The following is a 22,192-nucleotide window of genomic DNA, read 5'->3' on the forward strand; positions in this document are numbered from 1 at the left end:
ATCTTACCGTATTGGACATTAAGTCCTTCATTTAAATTTGATAAACATTTGAGTATCTGGCATGAGGTAGGTAGCACATGAAATGAGCAAGATAGGGTTCCATCCCTTAGGGAGTTGCCTTAAAAAGGTACATTCTTTTTATAGAAGTTGAAATATGGTTTTATTTGAACTCAGTTATTGTTTAAACTTAAAAGAGGAGGATCCTATTTTTGTCCATAAAATTTTAAGGAGGTTAATTTCGGTAAATGCTTGTGTCCCCTCCCCCCATTTGCTAATCACCTGTAATTTTTAGAGGAAAACTGTTTTCAGACTGAATATTCCTAAGGATTTTGTATTTGTGCATATGAACACCTTAATTTTGTGCATATTATCACTTTTTGCCAGGAACATAGCTATAGAAAAGAAACTCAACTGAATGTTACCCAGAAGAATCTAATGTATATGGCGGTTATTTTCTAGAAGTGTTAAATTTGTAACAAATAATCCCTCACAGACGATCTAATTTTGATATATTGGGGGTAGTAGTGGAAGTTGAAGGAAGATAGGAAGAAATTCTGGTTTGAATGAAATTACAGTTACTGTTTTTTCCCTTGGAAAAAACTCTGAAAATATTTGATGGTTCATTTATATTATAAATGACAACATAACTGATGCAGTGCTTCATGTATATTTGCAAAGCATTTGGAAAATTTTAAATTCTTTCATTATTTCTGTTGTTTTTTTTCTCTTTTATTCTTTATTTCTTATAAACCCTTATGTCGAAGGCTGACTTTCAATAGATCACAGTGAGGGAGCTGCTCTAAAATTCTTTCAGTATTCGCACATTGCTCGCACATAACTTATGTCTTACATTTAATGGTATTCATCTCTACGTAGAGAAGTATTGACATCAGAACTTTTGATATCTATGTTGTTGCTTTGAAATACTGTTGTTATGACTAAGAATAGAGAGGCTCTGATAGATTTCTAGGTGCACACTCCTGCTAGGGGATCTGCTTCTAACTGCTTTATAGAAGCCCCTGGTTTCCAGGTTGCTAGCTCAGTATTTTGTTAGAGCATGTGCTTTAATCATTTACGCATTTCAGTGCTTAGATTGCAGTGTTAAATTTCTTCATAAAGTGGATCTTCTCTCCTTTAAGTAAATTATTGGGAAATTTTTAACATGTTTTAAGAAAAATAGTTCAGCTTGATCTGGAGGCAGGAAAAAGAAAAAGGCCAGGCAGCTAGCTGCTCACGTAGGTTACTCAGAGAAAAAGCTGATGTGAAGCGTTACTTAATTCCTTTTTGTATATCTTTAGAAAATTTTTCACGCAAATTCAGCCATAGTCTATGTTCTGTTCTTAACTTTTTCCCCCCGCTTAATAATATTTCTCTCCATCTCAGCATATTACAGAAACAGTTAACATCTCATTCTTTTTAATAGCTGTGTAATATTCTGTTGTGTGATGCTTATATACCGTAGCCACGATTTTGACACACAGATTTTGACTGACAGTTTTCACGGTAAAGGTATATTCATATGGTGGACTTTTGGAGGTCATAAATTAGTTGGTATGCAACCAGAATTTTGAATTAGAAAATATCACTTTATAACTTAGGAACTCAGATTCATAAAATGTATACTCTTAAGATAAATCAATTATTAAATACAATATTAACTTAGATAAGAGCATTAATTCTAAAGAAAGGAAAAGAAGCAGATTTCTATTAAAAGAAAAAACAAACCAAAAACCTGTGAATACGAGAAAAGTTAGACCTATTCTCTGAGCCTTTCAAGTGTTCCAAATTCTTTAGAAAGCCTTAAACAAGCCCTGCGTGGAGCATGTGTTTTATCATGGCAGGGTGAATGGACTGAATCACTTAGGAATTTATAGTTTCTTCTTCATGAGCGATGTTTTTCTTGAGAAGCATAAAATTCAGATCAGGAATGGTCTCCCTTTGGCCCCTTTGGTTATTGGTCTGGCAAGTTCCTGAATAGGGAAGGCAGACGCAAAGATACCAAGAATCTCTTGTAAAATACTTGGGAATTTTCAATTTGGGTGCTTACAAAGATTTATTTTCAAACTGTGTTATAACATAAACCATAAGCGTACACATGATTATAAGAGTTGACAGGAGGACTGCATTTAATGTAGTTTAAATAATATGCTTTGTATCAAATTGCATATAGTTTGGGTAATATTTTTTACAAACGTTAGGTAAGTGTTAGCACATGAAAATTTGACCCTTATAATCTGACATGAGTGAGATATGAGAATGATTTATGCCAATGAATTATTTCAGGTACTCTTTGCTAATGATGGTGTCTGTTTTGGTCACTGTGGTGTCACTTTTGGAAGCACCACAACCAAACTATGGCTCAGAAGTTCGGTAGTCTTTTTCAACTGTAGCTGTTAGAATTGTTTTCCCCAAAATATAGTAAATATGCTTTTTTTCTGTGTGAACTGAATTATATAAATATTTGCTTCTGCTTGAATTTTCCTAAAATTTGTCTATAGGCATACTCCCTGAAGATGTTTGATACTCAGAAATACTGATTATGCTGGATAAATACATCTATTCATTGATTTCTTTATTTTGAAGAAAATTATTTTCACTTTTAATTTTATTTAGTGACTTTCACTGGTTGGCAAATCAAATTTATGTCCCCAAAATAATATGAACCAGAGACTTTAATTCTTAAATTCGTCAATTCTTTAAAATGTATTGTTTTTCTTCAACATGGAAAGGATGGTTTTTCTTTGGTAAGTTTTGTTTCTAGAAGCAGTTGAGAACAATTGTGTTTTTCTTCTATATAAGTTACTATTTTAGACTAAAACCATTTTAATTATATCATGATATCCTTGTTGACAACAGCTCTTGGCCAGACATTCTCCTATGTATATATTATCAAATAGTTCATTTTTGTCACTTAAAAATGTTTATCATTAAGAAAGTGCCAGATGAAAGATCCTATACAAACAATGAAGTGAGAACCATAGTCCTGGCTAGTGTTTGGAGTAGGCAAAGTCAACTTCACCAGTGTTCTGATACTCTTCAGGGCACCTGAGGGTGTGTAGTGTGGTGGATGTGTTTTCTGGGAAGCGTAGAAAGGAATTTGTTAGACTTCGGGGGAAATCTTATTAAAAAGACCTTTTATATCTGTGGGATTACCTTTCTAATCCAAGGGGCAAAGGAGAACTGCTGTCTCTTTTGTGCCTCTATGCCAGAATACATGTGACTTTCAAAGGTCAGCCTCCCCAATTCTGGTTTGGACCCTGCTTGTGTTGAATTTCAGCCAGCGTACAGGAGAATTTGAGATTTTTCCTCCCTCCCCCATTTTTTCTGTTTTTGTTCAGTGTAAACAGTTCCTGCCGTAGTAACATAGACAAATATAGCAGAGAATGCTTTTCTGGAAGAAGAATGCTCCCTAAGCATTTTTTAACCATTTTTGGGAAGAATTGATCTTTCTGTGTATTTCAGGCAGACCGAAAGAGAGGGAGGCCATTGCTGTAAATTGAAGTGACATCATATGTATTTTGCCCCCATTGATCTGCATTTAGTCTCCAGCCAGGATAAGAGGAAATGGCATCAGGGAGGAAGCATGCTTCATTTAGGCGCAGATCCCAGAGTGATAGTGAGGTAATAATAGAACTCACGCCACTGTCCCTCGGTGGCTGCATTAGTGCTAGGCTCATTCCCCGTCTGGGAGTCTGAGACTTCCTTCGTGTGTGGCTGCAGCGTGCCAGCTGGGCTGTGAGGGGCGGTGCCCTCCTTTGCTTTTGGAGGGGTGCGGGCAGTGGACGTGGATGTTCGTGGGCCCCGGGTTCCCTGTGTTGTTCCTGCCTGTGGAAGGTCAGTAGTGAGATGCGTATGGGGCACTTTCTGAGCTAGGAGCCTAGCTGGCCCTTTCGCAGTCCTGCTTATAGAAGAAATGGTGGAGGGCCTCGGTTGTGTGGTTGGTCTTCAGGGAGCCAGGAGTGAATGGTGCCCCCGTGACAGTAGAAGGAGGTTTCTAGGCTTCTGGAAGAGTCAAGGTTCGTTTTCTTTGTGCTGCTTGTAGACTAGGAGGGTGTGTTTGGAAAATCCATATTTTCTTTCCAAGAGCCTGTATAAGAGCTCTTTAGAACTGTTCAAACTTGCGCAGCTTGCCTCAACCCTTAGGCTGACTGGGAAAAATTACGAGGTAGACTTTTTTTCTCTTTGTGCATTTCTGGGTAATTAGCAGCCATGGAATCCTCCATGTTTAGAGCAAGAACACAGACTTCCAGAATTCTTAACAAATCTCAATGTATTGACCTCCTTTGGTGTTTTATTTTTTGTGTTCGAGTAAGTTTTCCAGTGTTGTGAGGTTCTCTATTTCAAGTGCCCACGTGACTTTGGCACCCCACTCTTATTTTGTCTAAGTTTCTGAGGCAGATGCATTTTAAAAATACCGAGCTGGTTTCCATATGGAAAAAAATAATAACCTCATCATGAGTTCCTAGTTTGTGCAAAGGAAAGAACTTGCTCTTTCTGTCATTGCTGAACTGTGGGTGTGAGCACTACTAGACCCTCAGAAATAAAGGCAGGTTCTTTTTCTAGTGTTTGAAGGAGCTGCCTTCTCAGGAGATAATGCTCTGAGGCATGTGCTTTATTTTTCTTAATCACTCCATGCTGTGACTAAAGCCGTGTCTGTCTCCACCCCATCGCCCCACACTGCTGTATTAAACACAGTGGGCCTAGAAGTCATGTGAAATTTAATTTGATTTCTACATGGGTGGGAGTGGAGTGACCCACACAGCATTTCCCAACGCCCCTGTGCTTGCTGCCAGGGCGGGTGGCACCCAGCGCTGCGTCTGAACACGTTTGCTGGGGTATGATATCTCTCAGTTGCTTTGCGAACATTTTGGTTTATTACTTAGTACTTCTTTTTCATTATAGGGTGGCTTTATAGGGAGTAAGTGTTTATTTTACAAAGAGAAATATGCTGTATTAAAGCAAGCTGCTTACCACATTTTTGCTTCAGTATTCTCTTTCCAAGGTCTGTAATCTCATGTAAAAATTATGTAATGTTTACTTACTCATTTGTGAGTGAGAGATACTGAATTTTATTGTCTGTGTACTAAAATAGCATTTGATCACCGATTTGAAATACAAGCCCCCCCCCGCCATCCCCACCGAATTGGAAGAATTACAGTTGAAAGCCAGATGGCTACAGGTTGTTTTACTAAGGAGAGTCATTTACACAGGTCCGTTCTGAAGACCTCTCAGCATTATGGAGGAATGTTCTCAGCCTCTTTGTTGGTCCTTGGTGCCCCTGCCCACCTCTGAGCAAGGCAGTTCTTGAAGCAGCCGCCAGGCACCTTCGTGAAGGAGGAGGGAGAGCTGGTGGGGTGTGTGCCTGCTTGTTCTTTGCCTTTCTCCAATTAAAGCAAATTAAACTTAACAAAGAACCGCAAAGGCTTGACTCCTCCCTCCCTTCCATCTCGGCTGCCCATCTTAAGTCAGGGGGCTTGGCTTTAGATATTTTTCCACTGCATAAAATGAGGAGAGGACAAGAGCTTTCAGTCATCCTTCTGGTTCTGTTTCTCTGTGCAGGTGTGTGTGAACTTTTTGCTTAGAAGAAAACTGCGAGAGATACAAAAGTGTGAATCCAGATATTTTGATAGGTTCCCATGTTAGTAATTCTCTGACTTTAAACAGGAGTTTATTGGTCCGACCCAGTTGGGGTAAGTTGAGGACCAAGCTAGTCGTCTTACTCAGGGTTTCTTTCCTCCCTGGGTCTCTCTAGTTCAAACCAAATCCTAAGCTTGGGTTCTAACAATAGGCCTCTTTGTAAGCGCAGGCACGTAATAGGGAGATGCTTTTCTTTCTACTCTTCCCTTCTCTGCAGTTCTGCAAATTGGCTGGGCTTGTTCCTGCTGCACTTAGTTAGCGAATAAGGCCGCCACCCGCAGCCCGTGGGTGTTCTGTGCTGTATCAGGCTGGGCCCTTCCCCAGAAGCTGTCTTCTTGAGTAGCTGTTGCTGCCCTGGATTGGCTGCCTGTAGAAGCTCTGCTGACCAGTTTTGGGCATGCTCATGGCGATGCAGGACTGGCTAGCCCTTCTGACCCGATCTGGGACCCTCCCCTCCCCTGCCCCAGTACAGACAGATGGGTTGCTGCTGGAGGGGCGCCTAGGCCCGCCTCAGGGTGGGGGCCACGTGGAGCACACTTTGGAAAGGGATGTAGTGGGGCAGGTGGGGAGAGACCATTTTGGGGAGAAAGAGTAGGCTCCATGAGAAGGGTTCAAATGCAGGAGGGCAATCAGGGAGAGTGGCCTTAGCGGGGAATGAGGGGCACACTCACGGCTGGGGCTGAAGGCTTAGCCCCCACCAGAGAAGGGGCCCCTCCTGGAGCACAGGGAAGGAAGGTCCAGAGAGGGAGGCTGGGTGCCAGGCCCGGCTGGGCCGAGCTGAGGAGACGGAGCCACAGTGAGAGGGGCCACCAGAAAGGCTGGGAACAGTGTTAGCCCTGCTGCCTGGTCAGGAATGCCAGAGGCTGGGTAACCCCTCCCCCTGCCCGCGGCCAGGAGTGCCTGCCTGCCGAGTGCACGTGCTGCGGGTGGCGTACAGGGGTGTGCGTGCTCCCCAGAAGCTGGTGGTTCTGAGTTTGGTCTGTTTTATAAAACAGCAGATGTCTTTTAATATCATAAAAGTAGCCTCATGTGTCTAAAACTGTAGAAAATGGAAAAATGGCATTTTTTTTACTAGTATATAGTAATTTGATATCTTTAAAGCATCTTACAAACACAGTAGTTCTAATGGAAGGAAATTAAGTGTTCTCACATATAATCTCACAGGTCAGTGCTGAATCGTAACACTCTGGTTTTGCTGAGGCACCTTGTTTCTCCTGTCAGCCTGAGAGAGGATCCACAGCATGACTCTGTAGTGGATGGAGTGATGTTATGAAATGAAAATACCCAAGAATCAAGTGTTGTGCATTTGTGTCTGTCTGTCTGGAGGGAAGTGGCGGTTTAATTAGACCTTAGAAAGGTGAGGTGAGGAAAGATAAGAAATGCTTTCTTTGTGGAATTATGTGGTAAATTTCATGCATGCGGTCTCTGCTGGGTTTTCCTGCAAGCGCATTTTGAAAGAGTGTGTGTGTGAATGGAGGGGCAGGCAGAGGTGCAGTGCACACTTGGGGGCTGAAAGGTAAAGAGAGGTAGGGGAGAAGCCAATAATTTTTGAAATTTCTTTTAGAGTAACAAAATGGGGATTAAAATCTAGGTGTTCTTATGAATATTCTGTTGCTCTAGTATTGACTTCCAGAACTGTACATTTGGGTTAGTTGACAAGGATTGCCTGGGCATAATCAGGAATGGAGAAAAGCTAAATGTCGAGAATAGTGGAATTCATAGTAATTATTTTAAAACCTTCATTTTAGAATAAATACATTTTGGTTCCTACAAGATGTATCTTAAATTGATTTTTTTTCTTCTGTTAACAGTTTGTGTGCTGCTCTATGCTAGAGGCTGATCTAGGCACTGTGGTACAAGAGTGAATAAGACAGATATTTTAAGTTCTTGGATTTCACAAGTATTGTTTGTTCACAGATTAGTTTGTGTTATTTTTGAACCATATAAAAACATCTTCCTCTCTTTGCCCTTAAGTGGTAATACCATTTTTACTTATCCTGTATGAAAACTCAGGGAACTGAGTGACCTTATGTGGTTGGGCGTGTGTATAATCATACATACAACCTTCTTTTTAATGGAATAATAAACTTACAGTTTTTATAATGGAAGGATTGTGAAACATGGTTCTAGTTTCATTACATGCTCTTTATTTCTTGGTGTACATTTGCAAGACACATGCTAAAGAAGGAAATCTGAAAGTTGCTTATTTCTGTTAAACTTGCATGTGTTTACCTAAGATCAGATGGTTTCTTGAGTATTTGTCTAGGCTAAATGACCTTTTTTTGGCATATGCATGCTGTAGAGAAAAAGATCTAATAAAACCATGATAATGTTTTATTAAGATAAGCACAGTTTTTATCATTCACAGTGTGTGTGCACATTTAAGTCATCATGTTGTACCCCTTAAAAAAATTTATGGTGTACAACCTAAAAAAATAAACAAGGTAAACTCAGTTTTGATCTGCTCTTAAATATAGAACTGACATGAAAAGCCATGGAGAATAGGGCTTAATCAGGCCCCAGAATGCAGTGTCTTTGGGGATACAAGGTAAACCTTGAGGTTTTACCATAGTAAAGTCTACAGTCTTCCCATGTTTCAGACAGCTGCTGGGAGTCCCCAGGTTACCCTGGATTTGCTGTCTTTGGTCTAAACGTTTGGGTTTAATTTCTTGTAAGCTGAATGGCATTTTCACAGGCTGTTTGGTTTTGTCCTCAGCTTCTTCCAGACCAGCTGGTCTTGCTTCTGGAGCATCTCTTGGAGCAGAAGACTATGAATCCCCGAACTCTGCAAAGACTTGAGAGGACGTACCACCTCTCGGAGCAGGATGCAGAGGTAACCAGGAACACCCTCAGAATTTACACTGTGGGTCCTCACTGTTGGTGAAGAATGATGATCTCATTGCGTCCCAAACTGTTGGAACTCTGTAAGCAGCATCCCATGCTGTGTCTTACGAGTGAAAAGCAGCACTTCAAGCCAAGAGTAAACTGCTTCCCTGGTGGCGCTTGCTCCAGCAGGGGGCCTCTGATCCTGGTCATTACCAGGGTATTTTGAGGTCCTAAATTTTTCCCTCTTTCTTCTTAAATCATTAAGATGGACATAAGTCTCCTAAAGGAACGAGCAGGCGGGTTTTTGAATTATAAACTTGGGTGGGTCATCTTGTGCATGATGGTGGTGCCATCCTGTTGCACATTAAGGAAACTTGGCTGAGATGTGCCAGAGCTTCTTGGTTGCATTCAGCTCGGACAGGAAAGGAGCCGTGTGTAAAGGAAATGAAAACTAAATCTAACAGCCATGGTTTGAAAAGCAAAATTGGATGCTTGTGGGAAAGCAATATGATGGGGTCCTTAATATCTTTTAGCTTATTGTGAAGAATGCAATGGGAATCCTAAGATGAGTTCCAGAGTTTTTTAAATATATAAAATAATAAATTATTTAGTTATCTTAAGTGAAAAAGCACATAGTCTCTCTCATATAAAACTCCTTAAAGGCAAGTAGGTTTCATTTGTGTGTTCAGTTGAGAATAAATGAACGTTTAAAAACTGTACAGTCCAGTATGGCAGCCATTAGGCACATGTGGCTGTTGAGCACTTGGTATGTGGCTGTTCTGAACTGAGGTGTGCTGTAAGTGTGGAATATGCATAGCAGACACTGGAGACATAGTATAAAAAGAGGAAGCAAAATGTCTCAATAATTTCTTCTTATTGATTACAGTGTCAAAATGACATTTTGGACATGTTGGGTTAAATAAAATATTATTAAAAATTAACTTCACAATTCTTAAAATGGAGTAAATGGAGAAAAGCCAGCTCATTATTAGATTAAAAGGTAAGATGGGCACTGTTATACATGTTAAAACCCTTATGTAAATTCAGGAGTTAATTGAAAAACTCCAGAGAAGACATATGTATCTCTTTACCCATCTCGGCGTAGATCAGACGTGCAACTGTTGCTGTTTATTTCAGCTCTTATATTTTTGTTTATAGGAGTTTCCAAATGGCAGCTTGTTATTTTTAATTAGTGTTTAAGAGACGTTTCTATTTATAGGCATGAGGTTATGCTTTAATCAGAGCTGAATACCACTGAAATGCCAGGCCCCGGTGACAGGCAGTGGGCCGACGAAGGCGGGAGGATCAAAGCAGGTGCTGGGCACCTGTCACTCCCCCACTTCTTGCCAGAAGCTGGGAGGTGGTAGACCCTGGTCCCCCCACCCCTTTCCTGTTGGCATAAACATACAGCACACTGTGTTCTTAGCTTACAGCTCAACTTAGTTGTTACATGTAACTTCTTAAACCTTCGAGAAATATAGCAGGTTTTATTTTGGTTGCTTCTTTGCGTCTCAGACTGCATCATGATGCCCAAAGCCAGAGCAGTCTCTTCAGGCTTGGTTGGCTCTTTGGTTATGAGAGACTGGGGCCTGAGGGAGGCTTGACTGGTTTAAGTAACTAGCGTGGTCAGCGTTCATGCAGTTCACAAATACTCTGCCAGTCACTAGGGATACAGCAGTGGCAAGGGTCACCCTCAGGAAGTTTGGATTCTTCTAGAAAGACAGCTCATAAGTAAATGAGCAGGAGAGTTTCAGATAAGAGCTACAAAGGAGACTGCAGGTGAAAGTGAGCTAGGTGTCTCTAGATAGAGTTCAGGAAAGGCCACGAGGGAAAGTGACATTTGAGCCAGGACCTAAGGGCAAGAAGGAGTTGGCCATACAAAGCCAAGGGGCCAGGAGTGATTTCCATACAGAGGTGACAGCAAGTGCAAAGGTGTGTGAGCATGGCATGTTCTAGGATAATAGGGGTCAGCAAACTTTTTCTGTAAAGGAGCAGATTTTAATATTTGAGGCCATACGGTTTCTGTCACAACTAACTATTCAACTTTGCTGTTGTAGCTGCCATAGGCAGTATGTAAACGAACAGACGTGCCTGTGTTTCAGTAAAGCTGTTTATGGACCCTGAAACTTGAATTTCATATAATTATCACATCTCAAGATAATTCTTTATGTTGTTGTTCCTTTAAAAAACTCTTCTAAAACGTCCACACCACTTCTAGTTGTGGGCTGGCTTGGCCTGCCCCCTTCTGAGTTTGTTGACCCCTGCTCTGGGGCCTGCAGGGTTGAGGTCAGGGGTGGGTAGGGCCCAGATCAGGGCCTTAAGGCCCTGAGGCCTAACGTGCCACTGCCTTGCCCCCTTCCCAGGCCCTCTAAGGCCTTGGCACGTAGTCAGTTACATTGACAGCTTATCTCACTGTGAGGTTTCCTTGAAAGGTCACTCAGAACCCGAAAAGCAACAGGATTTTGGCCAACCAGGGTATGTTCTAGAAACTTTATTAGTTAAGTGTGATTTATTGTGACACTGATTAGCAGGAATTTCGTTGACTAACCATCTGCCTTTATTTTAAGTGACAGAACATTTCATGGGAGAAAGAATTGTTATTTGCTGGAAAAATGAGGATTCTGACTTTATTCTTGGTGCTTCTCCTTGACCAAACATATAAGGATAGTCCCTTTCAGTTATTATCAGGGCTTTTAAATAGTTAATAAATAGCCATCATTCAAAACATGGCTGAAGGAGCTGGAGAGTGGCAGGTTGTATGTGGAGTGGTATTTTCCTGGCGAGGAGCAATGTGAGTGACTGTGCTGATACTCTTTGTTCAGGGTGCTGTCACAGGCCCTGGGACCATGGTGCTGGATTAGGTGTCTGTGCGGAAAGACTTCAGTCCCAGGACGGGGGTGGGGGTGGGGGTCTCTAGCACAGCAGCAGGGAGTGCTCAGGACAGTGGTGGGGCGGGGGGCTACTTCCTCTTGTTTCCAGGAGGTGAAGAAAGGCTCCCCCTACTCTTCCTCGGACTAGCATTTCTCCTGAAAGCACAGATGTGAAGTCACTCTTTGAGAAGGTGAGCCTGCTATTTCCGTAGCTTGTTTCAGCTCCTAATTGCCCAGCGCACTGCAGAACTCTTTTGTTGGCAGAGCAGCATGTTCTTGATGTACCAGAAGTCTCGACTGTGTAAGAAGCCTGTGCTACCATGAATCAGCTCCCTCTGTTCAGTAGTTGCTGTAGCTTCTTTGCTGTCGTGCCCACTTGTCCCTTCCCTCCCTCCTTCTGTGTCTGTGGGTGGGCTGGTGCTGTCTCACTGGGAAGTTTATTTTAATGATGCTCTTTGTGTAGCTCAATATTTGTATTAGTTGTGTTGCTTCTGTGTTTCCGGTTGTATTCAGAGAATCCAATCTGTTGGTCAGGATTTCCGAGCATGGCGACCAGGTGGATGATGTTCTTTGCCAGCTGTTGGCATGTCGGGGGAACGCTGTTCCATGTTATGCGCCCCTTGTCCTCCGTGTGCCTGCATCACATGTGGTGTGAATACACAAGTCTGCCCTGCAGGGAGGGACACCTTGTATTCAGAATCTTAAAGGAAAAGTGCATGAGGACAGATGTAATAAGCTAGGTACAGTAATGCATGTCATCTTAGGCCATTTTGTGCCTTGCCTGGCCACTCTGGTCACCACGTGAAAAGTGGGGCTTTGGAGGAGGAACGTTTGTATTCCTTAGCCTGGAAAGTAACACTGACTACAGGACTAGTTACCATCTTTTACCTCCTGAATCAAAGAAGCCTCTAGCCATGCCAGGTCAGAAAATGAACTTAAAGGGAAACTTAGTTCACAGGAATACGTTGTCTACAATTTCCGAACATATTGGTTCCAATAAAGACCCAAAAGGTTTTAAAACATGTTAAACACCTGATTCTTCAAACAAAAGGTATTTTCTGAGATCCTTTTTTAAAATAACAAATTTCCAGCGTGCTTTATCAGGTCTCCTAAGCCTCAAAAATAGCTTTCCTATGTTGATGAAGAGAGGCTCCACCCAACTTGGCTCTGTGACCTTTTTCCCCAAAAGCCCCACGACTGACCTTGAAGCAACTATTTCTACAGACTGCAGTTGAACACTTCAAAACTGGGGCACCCCTCAGGTGAAATTTCAGAAAATTTGGAAGCAGCCACTCCCTGTCTCATCTGGCTCAGATCGGAGTGGTGGATGTTCGTCAGAATGGTCCCCACGGTACCGTGCTCTGCTCTGATGTTTCAGTTGGTAGGTTGAGCCAGAAATTTAGTTTTCTGGGAGAGGCCGCTACCAGCACCAGGTCTCCCCCTCACTGTATTTGCGAAAGTACTGTTGGTTGAAAGGAAGAGGCCTCCTGGGTTAGGGTGGGGTGGGAAGGGGTGGGCACAGTGTCTCCATCTTGCCCTGGCTCCATGCCCCAGTCTTTGTTCAGGGGTACTGCTCTTCCAGGTCTCCATTCCATCTAGACACCCAGGCCGTGCACCTGGTACTGGCAGAGGCGTCAACTTAGCAAAAAGCTGGACTTGGTCCCAGGTCCCCAAATGGCTGGTGGCCACTTACAAGTTGCCCACCCTCCCGGGTCCCTTTTTCCTCGTCTGCACAGCAGTACCGGGACTAGACTGCTGGCTGTCAGCCTTTTTGACCACGGCCAACTGGCAAAAACAGCTTTACGAAACTGTTTTTACTCTTATATTTGCTATTATTTCCTATTTTATTTTCTTTAAAAATGTGCGATGTGATGCAGCAAATTGATTTTGTGACCCACCAACGAGTCGCAGCCCACAGTTTGGAAAACGTGGAACAGGACGATCTCATGGTCCTCACCAGCTTCCTGCCTTCAGACTTGTGGCCAAGGTCCCTGAGCCTCTGTCTCCTCAGGATTAAAATGGAGCTATAAACCCCCTCTTCATGGGATTGTTAACACCGTGAGGAGAAGTTTTAGCATAATTTCTTGTCATATAAGATTCACATTCTCTCGTTTGGCGTGAAATGGTCAAATTTTATTTAGCTCAGACAACCTTTGTCTTGTCTCTTTAACCTGTCAGGACTGGCAGTGAGAAAGAGAGACAAGAAGTACAAGCTACCAACTGTTAGGAGCCCCTGAGCATCTGGTCACAGAATTCTTAATCTGGGGTCTTGGCGGTTTTTTCGGTGGGGTCGGGTATGGTGTGGTTTGCTCTAAACCAAGGTTTCTCTACCTTAGCATTACAGATATTTTGGAGTGGATAATTCTCTGCTGTGGGGTGTCCTGTGCATTGGGTGATGTATTGCACCCCCAGTTTTTTTCCCTGCAATGCCAGTAGCAGTTCTCTCCCTTCCCCACTCCACCCCTGTTTGGGCAATCAGAAGTGTCTCCAGACATCGCCAAATATCTTCTGGGGGATAAAGTCATCTTGGTTAAGAACCACTGCTCTAAAGCAGCAACCGACCACAAAAGGCAATTTTTTCATCTCAGCTAATGAAGTGCCTAATGATGGTTACAATACAGAGTGGAATAGCTAGAACATGGTTAACTACATTTAGGGGCCACCCTGAGCCGGCTGTATTCTCTCAGGGCTCCAAAGAATGTAACCCTGGGGGAGGTGAAAACAAAATGTTTCACATGGAAGAGAAAGAAGGAATTGCAAAATAAAGTAGTAGTAGCAAGTAAATCTAAGGAAACAGGTGAGTGAGTGAGGACAAATCTGTTTTACCACTAGCACCCAGAGAAAGCCATGCCAGCATCTGTCTGCATTCTGCTCTGAAAAGGACACTTTCAAGGTTGATTGCAAATGGAAGAACATCCAACGTTGCAGGCCTTTCCCTCACCACTGCCTTTCCTCTGGCGCAGGTGGAAGAGCCCTTGAAAACTATGTAAACTGGCCTCCTCCCTTGGTGGGTTTTACATATGCAGGGAGGGGGTGGATTTTAATACTTGTCAGTAAGAGAACTCATTGTTTATTTGAAAAGAAAATACCACAGCATTTATTTGAAGTCCACAAGTGGAAGGCATGATTGCAGGCCCATAAAAGTCTGACAGCTCCGATGCTCATTTTTGAATTTCATTTGGGCCAAAAGCATAGTTTCTGTGAACTGAGAACATTCCGTTATCAGCCGACCTCTGGAGAGGCATACTGAAGGGGCAGAGAATAAAGGTTTAGTCAGGTTATCGTATGTTTAAAATCGAAGACTGATCTGTAGCTGTGATTTCTGCCCATTCCCTTTATGCTAAAACTCCTTGTGGTCACGATGACCGTCGTCTTCTGCACAGTGTTCAGGGTCCGTTCCCTGCCGTCCGTTGAGGGGCTCAGCACGCCCCTTTTCTCCCCTGGCTGCTTTTCTGTAGTATTCTGGCTACAAAATAAAGAAAACATTTCTATTTTGTGCTCCTCACAGGAAGAGTTTAGAGGAGAGGTTAGATGTAATCTCAGCGGCTCTGTTGCAGCTTCAGGGTGCGCAACAGTGTATATTTAGTAAACCGCGGTGTGCTGAACTTGGTGCCTCCTTCCCCTTTGGTACACCTCGATGCAGAATCTAAGTAGCACAAAGGCAGAAACCGGCCTTGCTGATGTCAGGTCCTGTCATCACGGCGGTGTGTGAGGGCAGCCTGCCGGGCTGGCGCCACGGCCCCTGCAGGACTGCAGGGCTGTGCAGGGTCACCAGGGCCCAAGCGTAGGAGCAGTGCCAGAGCGCCGGCCCCAGCCCCCTTGGTGGGCGCCTCTTCCTCCCCTCCTTCACTTTTGGAGTCTGTCGTGGGGGAATGCATATCCCCAGGCTTCCCCAGGTCACTGCCCAGCGGTGTCAGGAGGCACCATTGTGGAACAGTGTGCCAGGAGGCAGGTTTTCAGATTGAACATAAAAAGGAGACTGTTGGGGCTTCCCTGGTGGCTCAGTGGCTAAGAATACGCCTGCCGGTGCAGGGGACACAGGTTCAAGCCCTGGTCCGGGAAGATCCCACATGTCGTGGAGCAGCTAGAATAAAGGTTTAGTCAGGTTATCGTATGTTTAAAATCGAAGACTGATCTGTAGCTGTGATTTCTGCCCATTCCCTTTATGCTAAAACTCCTTGTGGTCACGATGACCGTCGTCTTCTGCACAGTGTTCAGGGTCCGTTCCCTGCCGTCCGTTGAGGGGCTCAGCACGCCCCTTTTCTCCCCTGGCTGCTTTTCTGTAGTATTCTGGCTACAAAATAAAGAAAACATTTCTATTTTGTGCTCCTCACAGGAAGAGTTTAGAGGAGAGGTTAGATGTAATCTCAGCGGCTCTGTTGCAGCTTCAGGGTGCGCAACAGTGTATATTTAGTAAACCGCGGTGTGCTGAACTTGGTGCCTCCTTCCCCTTTGGTACACCTCGATGCAGAATCTAAGTAGCACAAAGGCAGAAACCGGCCTTGCTGATGTCAGGTCCTGTCATCACGGCGGTGTGTGAGGGCAGCCTGCCGGGCTGGCGCCACGGCCCCTGCAGGACTGCAGGGCTGTGCAGGGTCACCAGGGCCCAAGCGTAGGAGCAGTGCCAGAGCGCCGGCCCCAGCCCCCTTGGTGGGCGCCTCTTCCTCCCCTCCTTCACTTTTGGAGTCTGTCGTGGGGGAATGCATATCCCCAGGCTTCCCCAGGTCACTGCCCAGCGGTGTCAGGAGGCACCATTGTGGAACAGTGTGCCAGGAGGCAGGTTTTCAGATTGAACATAAAAAGGAGACTGTTGGGGCTTCCCTGGTGGCTCAGTGGCTAAGAATACGCCTGCCGGTGCAGGGGACACAGGTTCAAGCCCTGGTCCGGGAAGATCCCACATGTCGTGGAGCAGCTAAGCCCGTGAGCCACAACTACTGAAGCCTGCGTGCCTAGAGCCCGTGCTCCGCAACAAGAGAAGTCACCGCAATGAGCAGCCCGTGCACCGCAACGAAGAGTAGCCCCCGCTCGCCTCAACTAGAGAAAGTCCTCGTGCAGCAACAAAGACCCAACGCAGACAAAAAAAAAAAGAGACCGTTGTGGAGGGTTGGAACGGTGTGGTGCAATTAGCAAAGTGGTTTTCCGGGGTAAAATACAAGGAGCCAGATGGAATGGGAGCTTTCAGAAAGGCAGGTTGACACCTGCCATATCCAACATTGGGCCGTTTTGTCAGTTTCTTCCCAGGGACAAGGGGTCTGGCTCCTTGCCTCCGTTACATGGTCAAGCTCAGGTTGCAAATCAGAGGGTCAAACATGGATGGATCTGAACCTTAGGATGTGACCTATAAGTAGTGTGACTTAATATCCATTTTTTGAAAAGCTAAAACAGTCCTGGTGAGGGATGCAGCTGTCATTTTGACACAGCATTGTAATTTGTAGAGTTTGGAAAGCTGGGCCAGGGTATGGATTGATAAAAGGGATTGGGGTGATTTTCTTTGGTTGCTTAGACATATTGGGATTTTTAAAACATGTGCCTTTTATAATGTGGGATAAAAAGCTCTTATATAATTCTTTAGTTATATTTGTGTATTTTTTTTCTTTGTTGTATTTGGTTTATGAAACATTTACTGCTTTAGAACATTTCTTCAAAGTCAGGAAGATATCTCTAGATATTTCTTCTTGGAGTTTTCTTTCTCTGTTATTCAGTTCAGTGCCCCTAGAATTTTTCTGTGGAAACCTTGTAACAAAAAAGTCTCCATTTCAGGGCTTCCCTGGTGGCGCAGTGGTTGCGCGTCCACCTGCCGATGCAGGGGAACCGGGTTCGCGCCCCGGTCTGGGAGGATCCCACATGCCGCGGAGCGGCTGGGCCCGTGGGCCATGGCCGCTGAGCCTGCGCGTCCAGAGCCTGTGCCCCGCAACGGGAGAGGCCACAGCAGAGGGAGGCCCGCATACCAAAAAAAAAAAAAAAAAAAAAAAAAAGTCTCCATTTCGTTATACAGTGATACGAGGATTTTTGAAAACTGATCTAAAATGACAAAGGACTTTGTTTTTTTTTTGATTGTTTGTTTTTAGATGAGTATTCCTCTCTTGTTCCTGAGGCCAGGGCCTGTGTTTTATTTACCTTGAATTGTTACAGGACATTGTGGCTGATCAGATGTTTGTTTAAAGAAAAAATGAGCCACTGGTGGCATAATCTGCCTAATTTTTCTGAAAAGACCTTTTAAGTAAACAATTATAATCAGTCAGAACATTTAGAATTTATCTGTTAAATAAAAGAGGAAAAGAGCATTTAACGGCAGGCTTTTAGCTACAGGTTCAGCCAGACTTTATTAGAAAAGTCTTTGCCATTCTTTCTTCCACTGTACTTATTAGCAGCATGTCCTACTGTACAGATATTTGGAGATTTAAGGGGCATTATCACCTCTTGCCATCTGTGTATGTTCCCCCCCGCCAAGTCAGTACAGATTTTCTCAGAAAGATGTGGAGATGCGCACATTTTCTGGGTTAATAAATAACATTGCCCTGACGCTCTTCTTTTGATAGTGCCCCAAACCCAGCTACATCTCCTATTCCTTTTGTCTTTAATGTTATTGTGAGTAAAATCAACATGTGGGGTTTTATTGGTGTTTCTAGGTTCTTTATACCTCCATCAATAGTTTATATATTTTTGTATGAGATTTCTGTACTGAAATCCACACCCAAGAAAAGCACACAGTTGTCTGTGAGCCACTGCCATTTTCTTTCACAATTATAGAGTCATATTACCATGTAAAGTTTGCCTTCAGTGCCCTAAAATAGAGGGCTCACTTTTGCCAAAATATCGTTCCAGATTGCTCTTCTTCTGGTGCCTTTCCGGCGCACCCTCCTTTGCTCTCTAGTTCCATGGTACACCAGGATTTGAGAGTTCACTCTCTCTGGCCTTCAAGCTGTGGAACCTTCAGGCTGTAGATAAAATGAGCTCCTCCTGTAGTCTGTGGGAGCTTCCCACAGCGTCAGCGGCCTAAGTATGGTCCCTGAACCTGCCCTTTAGGGAGGAGGCGGTGCTCCATAGATCCTACAGGATTCCCTGGCAGCTTATGCCTCTTATGGGCGAATGTTTGTGCTGCTACCTGATAGCAAAGAGAAAACAATTCTATTGAATTCAAATTGTTTTAAAAAATGAAAGGACCCCCGTTTATGTGCAAATTATGGTATTTTGTATGTTTGTCAGGGTATAAAATTTAAAGAACAGCAGACTTTATGGTGTGGCACTAAAAATGATTTTTAAAGCTACTTGGTCTACATGTTGCTTTGCTGCAGCTTTGAACCACATGGAATTGTGTTCCATAGACCAACGGATCTGTGGGTAGGAGCAGATGACCACGCTGAGCGTGGAAATCTACAGGCACTGGGGAGAGCAGCCAGCCAGCCAGCAGCAGCCCAGAGCAGGCTTGTCCCCCTGGCTCCACTGTCAGGACAGCAGGTAGTCGCCTCAGGAATTGACTGCGTAGAGTAGTACCATAACCTGAAACAGCCTTCCCCAGCTTGACTCTTGGGTTGTTTTTAATAGCAACTTTTTTTGAGAAATAATTCATATACCATACAATTCACCCATTTTGAAGTGCACAACAGTAGTTTTTCGTATGTATTCACAGAGCTGTGTAACCATCACCACAGTCAATTGTAGAATGTGTTCATCATCCGATCGCAAAGAAACCCTGTACCCTTTAGTTGTCATTCCCATCTCCCCCCCCACTCCAGTCCTTGGCAACCAGACTAATCTTTCTGTGCCTACAGATTTGCTTACTCTGGACTTTCATGCAAATGGGATCACATACACCTTTTGTGAATGGCTTCTTTTCACTTAGCATACTGTCTTCAGGAATCATCCATGTTTTGCACGTATCAGTACTTCTTTGCTTTTTATTTCCAAATACTTTTGATGGTATGGGTAAACCCCATTTGTTTAACTGTTCATCAGTTGATAGACAGTTGGATTTTGTGGCTGTTATGTGTAATGCTGCTGTGAACATTTGGGTGCAGTGTTTTGTGTGGACGTAAATTTTCACTTCGGACTTATACCTAAGGAGTAGAATTGCTGGCTTATATGGTTAGTTTGTTTAACTTTTTAAGGAGCTGCCAGACTGTTTTCCAGAGCACCATTTTACATCTTTACCAGCAGTGTATGAGGGTTCCAGTGTTTCTTCATCCTTGTCAATATTTCTTATTGTCTGTCTTTCATTTTAGCTATCCTACTGGGTGTGAAGACCTATCTCATTGTGGTTTTCTGTTTTTAAACATCTTTATTGGAGTATAATTGCTTTACAGTGTTGTGTTAGTTTCTGCTGTATAACAAAGTGAATCAACTATATGTATACATGTATCCCCATATCTCCTCCCTCTTGCGTCTCCCTCCCACCTTCCCTATCCCACCGCTCTAGGTGGTCACAAAGCACCGAGCTGATCTCCCTGTGCTATGCAGCTGCTTCCCACTAGCTATCTGTTTTACATTTGGTAGTGTATATATGTCAGTGCTACTCTCTCATTTCGTCCCAGCTTACCCTTCCCCCTCCCCATGTCCTCAAGTCCATTCTCTACATCTGCGTCTTTATTCCTGTCCTGCCCTGAGGTTCATGAGAACTTTTTTTTTTTTTCGATTCCATATATATGTATTAGCATATGGTATTTGTTTTCCTCTTTCTAACTGACTTCACTGTGTATAACAGACTAACTAGGTCCATCCACCTCACTACAAATAACTCAATTTCCTTTCTTTTTAAGGCTGAGAAATATTCCATTGTATATATGTGCCACATCTTCTTTATCCATTCATCTGTCAGTGGACACTTAGGTTGCTTCCATGTCCTGACTATTGCAAATAGTGCTGCAGTGAACACTGTGGTACATGTCTCTTTGAATTATGGTGTTCTCTGGGTATATGCCCAGTAGTGGGATTGCTGGGTCATATGGTAGTTTGCCCCAGGATGACTGAGGCCAGCTTCCTGGGCCACCTGGCCTCACTGCCTTGCAGCCCCCAGGCAGCAGGTGGCCAAGTCTATGGCTTCTTGCTTCCCATGGGGCTTGCAGGGGGGTGGGTTTACACCTAGAGAAGAACCCAGAAGCACTAGACTCCCCTTTGGGCCTCCTTTATATTCCTCCTTTTACTCTGAGCTGTGAGTATTTTTAACCCTGTACATACGGCAGCTCTTTTGACACAGAGGCTATTTTATCAATTGTCAGTACCATCCATGTAGGATGATTCTCCATGGGTGTTTCCAGACTCAGGCTCCAATGGACCAGATAAAAGTGTTCTGTTTTGTAAAAAAGAAGAAAAAAAAAGATAAGGTGACCGAATGTGCGTGGGTTTATCTCTTGGCTTTCTATCTCGTTCCATTGACTGTATTTCTGTTTTTGTGCCAGTACCATACTGTCTTGATTACTGTAGCTTTGTAGTATAGTCTGAAGTCAGGGAGCTTGATTCCTCCAGCTCTGTTTTTCTTTTTTCAGGATTGCTTAGGCTATTCGAGATCTTTTGTGTTTCCATACAAATTGTGAAATTTTTTGTTCTAGTTGTGTGAAAAATACCATTGGTAGTTTCATAGGGATTGCATTGAATCCGTAGATTGCTTTGGGTAGTATAGTCATTTTCACAGTGTTGAGTCTTCCAGTCTAAGAACGTGGTATATCTCTCCATCTGTTTCTATCATCGTCAATTTCTTTCAACAGTGTTTTATAGTTTTCTGCATACAGATCTTTTGTCTCCTTAGGTAGGTTTATTCCTAGGTATTCTATTCTTTTTGTTGCAGCGGTAAATAGGAGTGTTTCCTTAATTTCTTTTTCAGATTTTTCTTCATTAGTTTATAGGAATACCAGAGATTTCTGTGCATTAATTTTGTATCCTGCTACTTTACCATATTCATTGATTAGCTCTAACTAGTTTTCAGGTAGCACCTTTAGGATTCTCTATGTATAGTATCATGTCATCTGCAAACAGTGACAGTTTTACTTCTCCTTTTCCAATTTGGGTTCCTTTTATTTCTTTTTCTTCTCTGATTTCTGTGGCTGAAACTTCCAAAACTATGTTGAATAATAAAGGTGAGAGTGGGCACCTTTGTCTTGTTCCTGATCTTAGAGGAAATGGTTTCAGTTTTTCACCATTGAGGACGATGTGGGCTGTGGGTTTGTCACATATGGCCTTTATTATGTTGAGGTAGGTTCCCTCTCTGCCTACTTTCTGGAGGGTTTTTATCATAAATGTGTGTTGATGTTTGTCGAAAACCTTTTCTGCATCTGTTGAGATAATCATATGGTTTTTCTCCTTCAATCTGCTAATATCATTTATGACATTGATTGATTTGCATATATTGAAGATTCCTTGCATTCCTGGGGTAAACCTCACTTGATCATGGTGTACGAGCCTTTTAATGTGCCGTTGGATTTTGTTTCTGTTTCCTAGGTTTGTTTTGTTTCTGTTTCCTAGTTTTGTTTTGTTTCTGTTTCCTAGTTTTGTTTCCTAGTCTGGTTTTGGTATCAGGTTGATGGTGGCCTCATAGAATGAGTTTGGAAGTGTTCCTCACTCTGCTATATTTTGGAAGAGTTTGAGAAGGATAGTGTTAGCTCTTCTCTAAATGTTTGATAGAATTTGCCTGTGAAGCCATCTGGTCCTGGGCTTTTGTTTGTTGGAAGATTTTTAATCACAGTTTCAATTTCAGTGCTTGTGATTGGTCTGTTTATATTTTCTGTTTCTTCCTGGTTCAGTCTCAGAAGGTTGTGCTTTTCTAAGAATTTGTCCATTTCTTCCAGGTTGTCAATTTTATCGGCATATAGTTGCTTGCAGTAATCTCTAATAATCTTTTGTATTTCTGCAGTGTCAGTTGTTCCATC

General features: G+C 43.2%; 1 protein-coding gene across 1 annotated transcript in view; it reads left to right on the forward strand.

Annotated features, from left to right (window-relative positions):
• AOPEP (aminopeptidase O (putative)) overlaps window positions 1-22,192 on the forward strand; it is a 382,025-nt gene that overhangs the window by 341,534 nt on the left and 18,299 nt on the right. Inside the window, exon 13 of the mRNA XM_024132866.3 lies at window positions 8,354-8,470. Within this exon, the coding sequence (XP_023988634.1) occupies window positions 8,354-8,470 (117 nt within the window). The remainder of the gene's footprint in view (window positions 1-8,353; window positions 8,471-22,192) is intronic.

This window comes from Physeter macrocephalus, chromosome 9 (genome assembly GCF_002837175.3).
Source record: "Physeter macrocephalus isolate SW-GA chromosome 9, ASM283717v5, whole genome shotgun sequence".
Classification (NCBI taxonomy): Eukaryota; Metazoa; Chordata; class Mammalia; order Artiodactyla; family Physeteridae; genus Physeter; species Physeter macrocephalus.